Consider the following 12,950-nt stretch of genomic DNA (forward strand, 5'->3'; position numbering starts at 1 on the left):
TGGCTTCCCTGGAAGGTTTATCCTAGGCTCATTACTTTCTTTTGTCCCACTTGTTTTCTCTGGATGATTTTTTATAAACAGCTCTTTTGATTTTTTAACTCCCAAATATATACTGATAACTTCCAAAACTTTATTTTGGGCTTAAAACCTTCTCCTATTCAACCCTGGCTGCTCCAAGTGTGGTGTGCAGACCAGCAGCATGGGCATTACATGAAGCCATGAATGAAACGTAGCTTCTCAGGTCCTGGTGCAGACAGACTGAACACAAATCTGCATTTCAACAAGATTCCTCAGTGATTCACATGCATATTAAAGTCTGAGAGGCACTTGTAGATGTTTCCAGACTGGAGGTTTTATAGGCATCACAACTCAACGTGTCGCAAATATGGCTGCTTACGTGATCTTTAAGGCTGGAAAGGTCATCATGATAAGGCCTCTATCTACCTAACCAGCTTCCTGTTCACAATACCTACCTCATGTGTCACGTCCTAACAACGCAGAATCAATTGCTCCTGCACCCACCATCCTGTTTCCTCACCACTGTGCGTTGGCTCAGGCAGGTGTGCTGTTTGCCACCAACTCCCCATCCCCGAGCCACTGTCTGACTCCCTTGCACTCAAGTCTCTAAGGTTTAGCTTACAGCCAAGCGGCTGGAGGAGGTCTTTTCCTAGGACCCTTTCTGTCCACACTCCTCCCTCTCCATCACTGGCTCCATTTACTCCTCACTTTCTGCTTTGTATTGCAATTATTTCTCTCTCTCCAACTAGCAATGAGAGCCTGCAGAGGGCAGCAATCACGTCTCATTTAGTCTGAAAACATTAGTGCCTACCACTCTGCTGAGTCTACATGGAGTACAATAAATGTCTGTAGTATGAATAGCAAACCAATAACTGAAACGCTTCTTTATGTTTGGGATTTCCTGCTGGTCAGAAGTTCTGAGAAATTATTAATAAATATACTCAATTTGGTAAATAAAATCTTTCATAAAAAGAAATCACTGGGGAAATGATAAAAGAGGGATCTTGTTCTTCCTGGTAAAATTTCTGAGAGCTATTGGTCAATGCCATATTTAATATTAACAAACCAGTCATGGCCAAATCAATTACCCTCAGGATTTATGAAACTGACTGACCTTATGACTAGTCATTTTGAAGCCCTCTTTTAAACCTACGGAGCTCTACTTTAAATGTTATGTAGATTGATGACTTGGAAGGGTTTAAGCTTTCAAAGCCTACTGAATCCATGCTATTTTAATAACATGTACTGTGGTGTTCAATATCTTTTTAAGTTGTAATTGAAAAGTTTCCCTCCTATTTCAAAGTCTCTCAGAGTATTAGGAAAAGAAATGCATTTTAAAGACTAAAGCAAAGAAGTCTTTTGATACAGAAAAGCCTAACTTTTCATACAGGATGAATTCCTCCAAATTCAACCTAAGAAAATGACCTGAATAATACATTTTTATATAATTCCAAAGGTTTCTCCAAAGAAATGCAAATGCAAGTGCAGTGTAACTTTAGAAATAATCTGGAAAAAACCAGCAGTGTGAGAACAATCCTCCCACACACTCCACACCCACAAAAAAGGAAGAGATATTTCTTATAAATTTCATCTATTGAAACAGGATTTTACTTATCATTAAAAAAAATCACACAAGTAGGATGGGTTAAATACTCTTATCTAACTTTATAAGCAGTTGGTCTGCTCTGAATAACATTTTATCCAGGATAAGAGCATGAACTGCATACATAGCTGAAGTACCTCTCAACTGGATCTGAAATATATTTAAAGATGCAGCAACACAAGAGGGGAAACAATAGTATCAGCATCAGGTAGAGGAGAACTAAATAGAAGAAACGTGATAGTGGAATCATTCCATTATCCATGTGGAAAATATTGAAGGTGGTCTGAGGTGGTCAGTCAGGGTTCTAAGAACAACAGGGATCTTCCCGACCCAGGGATGGAACCCGGGTTTTCTGCATTGCAGGCAGATTCTTTATTATCTGAGCTACCAGGGAAGTCAAAGGCAAAGACAAAAGGCAAAAACAGTGAAATAGAAAAAGCACCTGAATGAGGAAATGAATGAAAAGTATCTCCAGAGACCACAAAAAGACTTTCTTTCTTCTCCTTCTCAAAGCGAGTGATCATTTCTTCCTGAGATGCTTCTTCATCTTCCCTTTCTTCTTGAAGCCTTTTCATTCTTTCCATTAAGGCCTCTAGCTCACTTAGAGAATCGACAATCTGGAGCCAGAGAATATAATATTGGGTGTTATTAATATTAAAAGTTGCTCTAGTAAATGTCTCCATCTCCCAATGTCACCTTATGTACAGTGGCACTAGCATAGTCATTAATTTCCTAAGTGGGCTTTCCAGTAACTCCAAAGAAAATCATATGGCAAAACCAACATTTTCAGAGGTATAGTGTTTCTGCTTCAGCCATAAACACAGAAAGTTTATATGAATGGATTTACTTAATCTAGAATTCTACTGGGTTAGCCAAAAAGTTCATTCAGGTTTTCCCATAACAGCTTTCAGAAAAATGCAAACAAATTTTTTGGCCAACCCAATACAACAGAATTTGATATATATTAGATTATATTATCACGTATTTCTAAAACTGGGACAGACTTACAAGCCTTACGATTTGTAATTGCTTTAAAAGCCTCCTTAAGACAATTCAGAACTTGAGGAACAGGTTAAATTTTTAGGATAATAAAAAAATTATACAAAATATTTCAAGCCTATAATATCCTGTTTAATCAGATAATTTCTCTAGATGTTTTTAACGTAGCAAGTTTAAAGGCAAAGCAGTAAAGAAAAACAGTTAAGAAAACGAACCCCGAAGTTGCTGCCTGTAAGGGATGCATTCTCTATGTTGTTGTCATTAGCGAGATCACACACACAGAAATTGTTGACTGGTATTAGCCTGAGTCCATTGGAGATTTCTGGATCTCTTTCTGGATTGATGCCACTACCAAAAACAAAGCTTGCCAAAGCATGATAATGAGCCAGTAGGACCACAGCATGTACCAGTTCAGGCAGAGACCAATTATTTTCTCCAGTTTTGACAAGTTTCTGAAATGAGAAAGCCAATCAAGAATAAAAGTGAAAATCACAGAATGTTACAAAGCAATTTTAGAAAGTATGGAAAAATGTATAAAATTTCACATGTCCATTTATAGCAATAATACTAAAAGTTTCATTTAAACTGTTTCATATATTAAAGATACAGCTTTGGTCAAACAATATTACATTAAACTTATCAAAACTAACAACAGAATTACATTGTGGCTTCTCTGAAATTCCTTATACATATAATGGAGTTTCTGTTTCCAAAGCACTTTTCTATATTATGCTATTTTAATAAGGTATTTTAGAGAATCCAAGAACATTGACACTAGAAGGAACTTTATTAAAGTTTCTCTAGCAAGACCATTCATTTGAAGGTTTTAAAGGTAGAGACTACCTTAAAAATAACATAAATATTTAATTCAGTAGGTCAACATTTAATTGTCTTTTAGATATCGTCTCTGACAGAGGAAGAACCTACAGCAGATGATAGACACTGTAGAAAACTACCTCACATTTGAAGGGACATTAAAAAAAAATCTGCTCTATTTAAAATGGATAACCAACAAGGTCCTCCTGTACAGCACAGGTAACTCTGCTCAATGTTATGCAGCCTGGATGGGAGGGGAGTTTAAAGGAGAACGCATATGTGTATATGTATGGCTGAGTCCCTTTGTTATCCACCTGAAACTATCACAACAATGTTAACTGGCTATAATCCAATACAAAATAAAAAGTTAAAAAAAAATAACAAAACAAAAATATCAGAGCACTTTTTTTACATGCTATTTTACTGAATCTTCCAGATGAATGGGCTTCCCTGATAGCTCAGTTGGGAAAGAATCTGTCTGCAATTCAGGAGACCCTAGTTGGATTCCTGGGTTGGAAAGATCCGCTGGAGAAGGGGACGGCTACCCACTCCAGTATTCTGGCCTGGAGAATTCCACAGACTGTATAGCCCATGGGGTTGCAAAGCGTTGGACATGACTGAGAGACTTCCACTTTCACTTTTTCCAGATGAATGTTGGAATCATAAGTGAAGCCATTAAACACAATAATCATTACAATTCTAGCTATTAATCCATTCAAGGTTTTCCCCATCAATCCTTATCTATTAATCTATCTCTCAGTGTGTGTATGGGGGTCTGTTCTCAAATCTAAAACTTTCACTTGGCTCACTTCACATCTAAAAACTAAAACCAAAAAACTGCTTTTGCTTTACTCTCCATTATTTAACTACATACAAATTTAATACATTACCAAAAGTTCAGGGGGTAAAAAAAGGAAAAATCAATCATATTCTACCACTTTAATGTAACTTTTACATATCTTATTTTATGTTTAAAAGTATAATTAAATAATCAGAGTATGCATCCATTTTTCTCTGCTTTTCAAACTTTTTGAAAAATTTGATTTTCATGTGGCTCCGCTGTCTTAAATTAATTACATTAAGCGTGGGCATATTATAGCCCAGAACTACAGTTCCATTTCCTTACACATTTAAATTGCTTCTAAATTTCTTATTTGCTACTATAAATAACACCTTTATGCTATAGCTTTGTTCATATTTTATAAACAAGCCCTAATAGATAATACAAATCTGAGAGTATACAGACTGACAAAAGCTAAGTTTGGTTTAACTGGACAAATAACTAACAAAACGAGGGAAAAAACAAAACCAAGGAAATTTCTAATGCATTAGAAGAAGGGATTTTAAGTACCTAAGGCTTCTACTGATAATTATTTAGCTGGTGACTCCTACTAACTGAATAGTGCCAAGCATGGTGCTAAGCATGAATTCAACAACCTCATCCTGGAGGCTTTTCACAGATGCTACTTTTGAAGGGCAAGTGCTCCAGCCAATCACAGTTCTCTTTCTTACCTAAGTTCTAGTCTCTAGAGGCATGTAAGTATATACACATCAGAAGGCAAATCACTTTAATTTACAAAATCATTTTTTCAAAATCTTAAAATTATGAAATGTTAGAACTGCAAAAGAGTTGAGAACTCATTTCATCTAGGCATCTCATTTATAGAAGGGTGAACTACCAAGGCCCACAAAAGTTAACTTACTAAAGGTCACAAACTTTGTAGTTAACAGAGTTAAAGACTAGAACCTACATATGTTATCCTCCTAAAGCATTTTCTTTGTTCTGCCTACTGCTTGAAAATAGAAATCAACTTTTCTTATAGCTATTTGCTAATTACTGATTACTTAAAGAGAAGTGGGCTTCCCTGGTAGCTCAGCTGGTAAAGAATCTGCCTGCAATGCAGGGGATCCCTGTTCAATTCCTGGTGGGGAAGATCCACTGGAGAAGGGAAATGCTACCCACTCCAGTATTCTGGCCTGGAGAATCCCATGGACTATATAAGTCCATGGGGTCACAAAGAGTCATACATGACTGAAAAGACTTTCACTTACAGAGAAGTATTCATTTATATTTAACTTAAACCCACTGACTTCTGTTGTCTACACATTTTAATACACTATTTTATTTACTTTTCAAATTCCTAACATGCAAGTATTTCAAATTAAGTCTTAAGCAAAATACCTAACTGAAAATAACTCTTACTAAGAATCATTAGTAAAACTTCTTTCTCCCCTAAAGAAATACTCAGTACCTGAATGTGCTCTTTTGTGATCAGCCAGGGTCGGTGTGCTAACAGCTTGTTTATTTCATTAAGATTTTTCAGTCTTTGTGGTACATATTCCAAACCATTCAACCATTCAGCAATACCTCCTGTCTTTAAAAATTCATCCACATGCATGTTTATTAAGTAGGAACACTGATGTCTAGCTGCAGCCTACAACACACAAAAAAAGAGTTGGTGGATAAAACAGTCATGGTACGGTCGTCTTATACAATTACTAAGACAGTCATTTAAAGTTCATTTTTATAGCTAATAATTCTTTTCTTAGAGAATGCTCTTCCTAAAACTTTCATCACAATGTTGTCATAGATTCTTGAATCAATACATAAAGCTGATACTTTATATAAGTAAATGTCACATGAAGTCAATTACTTCCTCATCCAGAAGTGGTAGGGGTCAATCTAGAACCTATTTTCTATTTATGTGAAGGAAGTATATGTTCATTTCATTATGGTAAATGATATCAACTGTATTCTATTTAAAACACAATGAAATCTCATTAACTTGTACCAATTCAGAATATATACTAGTTTGAATATTTTTCTTATTCCCTTTGAAATAACTGTGAATCAGCCTTATCTGTGCCCATCCTCCCATTGAGATGAAACTGAAGCTCACTGACCCTTTCTTTCCTAGGCAAACCAGAATCAGCCTTGATAAACTGGTAAATCCATGCAAAACAGACTTTTCACCGCTCGTTTCCTCAATTAAATAGCACTGTTTTACTCTATTTTCCACATCTTTTTTCTCTGTTTGTCCGTGACCATTCTAAGTTAGCTTTCAGCCTTAGTGTCGTCAAAACCTTAAGCTGACTAATCTTAGTCAAGTTCATCATTTAATAAAACACAGGATGCAGCCCTTTTTTTGTTGTTTAAAACTTCAGTGAGAGCATAAACAAATTAAACTTGATAAAAACTAACTCCTGGCTGGCTCTGATCGCTCAGCCAACCCAGATGTCCCCCTAACGTCTCCAAATACATTGCACTTGCATCTTGTTCTTTTCTCCAGCAGTAGTCCAACTGTAGCACTGTTTCTATCTTCTTATTCCTGCTGCCCATCATCCCAATTTATCATTTTCTCCCTCTCAAACATTAACTAGTTAACTAGCTTGTACCAAGTACTAAACTTCGAAGTAGTATAACTTATTTAAGAATTCTTCTCTGACAGAGTTACCTTTGGTGCTAATACTTTGCTATTATTTAGCCAAATTAGTGATATTCTTCATGTACAGAATGACGAAATGAAAAGTCACAACCAACCTGTTTTATACTGAAAGAAAACTATCGGGAGTAAAAAAGAAAATTTGAGGGACACTAGGAACATTACTTTTGACCCTATAAACATCTTTAATCATGAAATTAAACATAGGAGACGACTTTACTAATAATTAAATCAGAAACATTCAGTATATTAAGTGGGTTACAACATTCAAGATATAACCAGTGGATTTGGAACCCAAAAGGTCACAATTTTCTTGAGTTATTGTTTCCGTGAAGTTACACTTAGCTCTGCACCAAATGTAATACCAGCCGGGAGAGGGACTAAATGAGGACGAAGTCAGGCGAACACAGGAAGCGGAAGTGAGCGCACCATGATGGCGATGTAGTGCCGGTGCGGTAGAGGGAGGGGGCCGTCCATGCGCAGCATGTAGAACTGGCTCCTCAGGAAGGACTCCAGGTACTGCGTGTGCAGGCTCATGACCTGGGTGATGTTGTCCAGGCGGCCGGACGTAGAGTATTCTTCCACAAGAAAGTTAGTACGTTCATCCACTGTGTTTGCCTGGACAACCTTTCAACCAAGAAACACAAAACAAAATCACGACTGAGAAGTAAACACACCAGTGGTTTAGATGCATTATTCCACGACTGAAGCCGATGAAGGGCCTTTTGATATTAACAGACACTGAAATAATGCAGTTGTTCATACTAGAAACAGAAATGAAAACAAAGCATCATTCATTTTTGGCTCTGGGACCACAATTTATTAAACAACAAATGTCAAATTATCAAACATTATACACACAGCTATGAAATTGGAGAAAAGGCGCTTCCATCTGCTTTGCCAGGCACATAAGGCAAAAATTTTCAGGGCCTGCTTGCCTGGCTATTGTCACGCCGAGTCGTGGGGAAGGAAAGCATTCAGAATTTTCTCTCAATAGCCTATGAACACACTTAATGACTATATCTTAGGACAGACATTTTTCAGTCTGATCCCTTGCTTGTTTTCATTATTCAACGTTAAAAAAGCTTTCTGCAGTCTTTTTTGGGGACAAAGAAAAATAGGATAATTTGTAGGAAAGTGTTAATTGAAAAATTAATAGGACACTAGATTCCCATTTTAAGCTTATTATATTAATTACTAGAAACAAGGTAAGTTATTAAAATGGATGTGCAGCATCTGAAAAAATCAAAAGGACTTTCTCAAAAATAGATTATTTACATACAGGTTTATAAACAATGACAGCTTAGGCGTCATACCAACAATTGGCTTCTGAAGGTGTTAAGAGCATTATTAGCACCCTGTGGAAGGACTTGTTTCAGTGGAAATCAATGGACATCAGATGTGTATTTCTTGGCTTGGTTCATTATTTATTGGCATTTTAGAATTAGAGTTCTAGACTTAAGAAGAATTTGTCCCTTATTTTAGATAAGGTAACAGACTCAAGATTAAATGTCAGTTTATATAGCTATTTAATAGCAGAGCCTGGTCTAGAATCTAGATCTCAAATCTAGACTCGTAGTCTTTCTAAAGAGCCACACTGCTCTTAAGAAGCTCTGTTTACTTTTCAGTGCTGGCTTCACAATCTCTTCTGAAGATAAGTAGAGATTATACAAAGGCACTATTGATTGAGGAAAATTTAATCCCAAAGGAAATGTAATGTTTGAAAAGTGTTAATTGTGAGGAAATGTTAATTACAATGGTGTAAAAAAAAGGCAATTCCACTTTGGCTCACTATAAAACCAAATGTATTTCCATTTGTTCACGTCCTCCCATTTTGTCAATTACAGGGAACCAAGACGACAGTTAAAAATGGAATAGGATCATGATAAACTCTATATAATTAGAGACAGGATATTTGTTGTTTTTGTTTTCCAGCAGAAGATTCTTCTGCTTAACTGATGCCTAAAAGACATTAATAGATTGATATGATGCAACAGAGCCTGAAAACAGCCGTTGCTGCTGCAAACCAGATTGTCTCCAAATACATTTTGTGTAAATGGCAGTATTTCAGGAAGTCTTTATATATGTATTAGGCAATCTCTCTGCTAAGAGCAGCCGTGTGCTCTATGAGGGAAACAGGACAAGCCCAACAGTTTCTCTGATGCGTGGTCACCACCTAGATTAGCCACAGTCCCTGAGCTCCTGAAACGTTACAGGTAACTTTGGAGTTTCATGTAAATGGCTAGGTCACTAAAAAGGCAAAATGAACATGATGGAACTGTTGACTCTAGTGACGACCTGACATGTATTATTATTCAAATTCTACTTATTTTTTAAGGGATCCCTGAGACATCATATGTACTCTAAATATGTGTTGACTAATTTCTGAACAATATAGGAATAATGCTAGTGCTTTAAGATAAATGATATCTTTTATAATTAATAAATAGTAAATCAGTATATATAACCAATAGTAAATCAATATATATAACCATGGTTAATATGAGTTAATAACTCCTTGAAGCTGAGAAAAACGCAATTAGTGGGCCTTAAATTTTTCTTAGCCCAAGTATAAGTTAAAGGCAGCTAGGAATCTCCAGGTCCTAAACATTGCTGTGATCTTTCATAGAGATGTATACCCACTAAACAGGCACGAAAATTTTCTTATAATATCTTTTGTGTCATTTCACAAACTTTCTTTCTGCATTTACCATCTTGACTCCTCTAGCTTCATCAAAAGTGCAGCTTGTAGTGGAGATTCTCTGACATTCTGACTCATAATAGACTTAGAACCAAATGAAAAGATTAATTACTAGTGATATAATATTATGTTTTCTTCAATAGATTTGGGAAACTTACTTTTTCATTTTAAAATGTCTTTTCTTAACATTTATGTAACCTATAATCACCGTGAAACACTGGCCATTTTAATACCTTAAACCTGCATGATAATATTAAGTTTTATTACTGTTAGCAGCTTTGTTCAGAAATGTTGTACTTGAAATCAAATATGGTAAAATTTATATTTTTCTAAACTTGCAGTACTGTCTAACTCCAAATAAGACGATTATTACACATACAATCTTTCAAGTGAAGTTGAAAATACTTCTGTGGTTTTCTGACAAATAAGAGCAAAACATATGTTTATTTCCATATTAAAAAAATGCAGATATTCTTTGACACAATTGAGTTATTCTTAAAATCACTTTATATTTATTTTTTAATAATTTTAATAAAAAATTTTTTTTAAATTTATTTTTTTATATTATAAAATATATTTATATATATTAAGACAGATTGACTTACCTCCTTCTCTGGAATAAAGGCACTTGGTCCTCTTGTCAAGGGTTGAGATACTCTGATTCTTTTATCCTGTTTTTAAAAGAAAAGTTTTATGTATTAATGATGACTTTCTATGAAAAGTTAAATTGGTATAAATTGCTAAAGCATAAAATAAATGGAATAAGTAAATAGAATTATGTAAAATCAGAGTGTTAGGTCTTGGGTTCCGCCCCTTCCAGCCTTATAACAAACAACAACAGCAAACAACCTATGGGGTCATTGTATGAACAAGATAATGAGACAGAAAAGCTCCTACCACAGTGCTGGGTACACAGGCAGGCTCCTCAAATATTATTTCCCTCAGTCATATTCTATAGCACCAGAGATTTTTTAGCCCATATTTCACATGACTGGAAACCATCAGCCTCCATAATAAAATCATATCTAATAGTATATTAGGACACTGTTAAACCTCAATTTGAAAGCTAAAGGAAAAGTTAGATTCTAAGAGTATTACATATAACCTCCTAAAGCAATGGTCTTATTTCTGTTTTTCTTTCTGAATAAAATAGGAATAAGCATATCTAATATAAACTTCTGAAGCTTTAGGTAAGAAAAATGTAAAACATGGAGAAGTAGAGGTTAATTTAACCTAAGAAATGGAGACTATAACAATGTTTATTGTTCTATCGCTATTCTACTTAGTATTAATAACTGCCAGATTACCAATGGTATGTCTGTGTTCATTTTAACTTGTTTTAAAAATATTGTCTTCATGGCCCCATTTAGGTACATTCATCTATGTCAGAAAAACTCCCATCAGGAACGAACTTCCTCCTCTGCAGGCATAAGGAAGAGCAGGCAGAGTCAGAGGCAGGCTCTCAGGTTTTGAAACCCTTCTTACCAGGAGAAGAGACGGAAGGAATGGCCACTTGATTTTCTATGATAAAAGTAATAAGTTTGTGAAATAGAAGCCCTCCAAAGTCGTGCCATAAATACAGGGACTATGCTGCGGTTTATGAATATTATAACGACCGAGTGAGAGACTGAAGAACAGGGGAAGGAATGTTAACAGGAGAGAAATGTTGACACCAAGCTTGCCCTTCTCCCCGCTCCCTCCTTCCCTATCTCTTTCTCCACAAGGTAGCCTGAATCTTTTTTGTTCCTTACAGTCCAAGAATCTACCAAACACAAAAAAAGTATTTGAATCCCTGACTTCATTAGGAAGCAGTCAAGTATTCAATAATCTTTTGAGAACCGAACCAGATACTGTGGTAGCCTCAAGATACAGGGTGAGCAAGATAGACATGGGCCCTGCTCTCAGAAGTTTGGCACACAATCTCCAACAATTTTTAGGGTGCTAGTGAGATAAATATATTAAATAATGATCATCTTAAACTCCTAGTGCTTTAGGAAGAACTAATCATCTAGGTTATATTTGTCAAGGGATGACAAAGAGATCTCAATCTGCTGGTAAAGTACATTAGAAGATTCCATGTCAAAAGAAACAATTTAGAATTTCTAATATTGGTATTTCTTGCCTGCATCAACCATCATCTGGGTTTACCTAGAAAAATAATTAGGAAGAAAATGACAGACTTCTTCCCCTTGCTAGTCTTGGTAAATTATAGGAAATAAAAATTTGAATACTCTCTATATAACACAGCCTAATGCACCAGTATGTGAAAGGCAATTTCCTTGACAACTGATCATTTCAAATAAACAAAGCAGTTAGATGAACTGATTGTGAGGACAGATCACAGGTTTGAGGGGGAAAATGTCAATAGGGTGATAAGTGGAGTCTTTTATATATATTTATTTTTAAAAATACATGAAATTCAGAGAAAATATAGGGAGAGAAAAATAAACTAAAAGTGTACAAAGGGACTTTGGAGATACAGAATGATTTATTACTAATATGATTTATTTTTTAAAATCATTACTTGATATATTTATCAACTGATTTACCTTTAAAGGTCTGAAATAGTTATTTTGCCTACAAAAATATTTTCTGGATTGGCCAAGGTTTAAATCTGAAATACATTTTCATCACAAGTGGAACTGCATTCTACTATACTTAAAAAGAATATAACATCTGTTAATTTTAACCAGTTGATAAGAAGCAACTGTTACAATTTCATTTGTGTCAACACTCATTTGTTCATTTATTCAGCAGATATTCACTGAGCATTCACAATGTGCTGCTGCTGCTGCTAAGTCGTGTCAGTCGTGTCCAACTCTGTGCGACCCCATAGACGGCAGCCCACCAGACTCTGCCATCCCTGGGGTTCTCCAGGCAAGAACACTGGAGTGGGTTGCCATTTCCTTCTCCAATGCAGGAAAGTGAAAAGTGAAAGTGAAGTTGCTCAGTCATGTCAGACTCAGCGACCCCATGAACTGCAGCCTACCAGGCTCCTCTGTCCATGGGATTTTCCAGGCAAGATAACTGGAGTGGGTTGCCATTGCCTTCTCCATCACAATGTGCTAAGTACAGCCAAAGAATTGATGCTTTTGAACTGTGGTGTTGGAGAAAACTCTTGAGATTCCCTTGGACTGCAAGGAGATCCAACCAGTCAATCCTAAAGGAAATTAGCCCTGAATATTCATTGGAAGGACTGATGCTGAAGCTGAAACTCCAATACTTTGGCCACCTGATGCAAGGAACTGACTCATTGGAAAAGATCTTGATGCTGGGAAAGATTGAAGGTGGGAGGAGAAGGGGACAAGAGAGGATGAGATGTTTGGATGGCATCACTGACTTGATGGACAAGAGTTTGAGTAAGCTCTGG

The 12,950-nt window shown here is 36.0% G+C and overlaps 1 protein-coding gene across 1 annotated transcript in view; it reads right to left on the reverse strand.

Moving 5' to 3' along the window:
* Positions 1–12,950, reverse strand: part of SESN3 (sestrin 3) — a 77,333-nt gene that overhangs the window by 16,891 nt on the left and 47,492 nt on the right. The window contains exons 2-6 of the mRNA XM_065943990.1: positions 10,186–10,251; positions 7,309–7,506; positions 5,689–5,871; positions 2,836–3,072; positions 2,064–2,238 (exon numbers count right to left, since the gene is read on the reverse strand). Of these exons, the coding sequence (XP_065800062.1) occupies positions 2,064–2,238; positions 2,836–3,072; positions 5,689–5,871; positions 7,309–7,506; positions 10,186–10,251 (859 nt within the window). The remainder of the gene's footprint in view (positions 1–2,063; positions 2,239–2,835; positions 3,073–5,688; positions 5,872–7,308; positions 7,507–10,185; positions 10,252–12,950) is intronic.

The sequence above is a fragment of the Muntiacus reevesi genome, chromosome 9 (assembly GCF_963930625.1).
Source record: "Muntiacus reevesi chromosome 9, mMunRee1.1, whole genome shotgun sequence".
Lineage (NCBI taxonomy): Eukaryota > Metazoa > Chordata > Mammalia > Artiodactyla > Cervidae > Muntiacus > Muntiacus reevesi.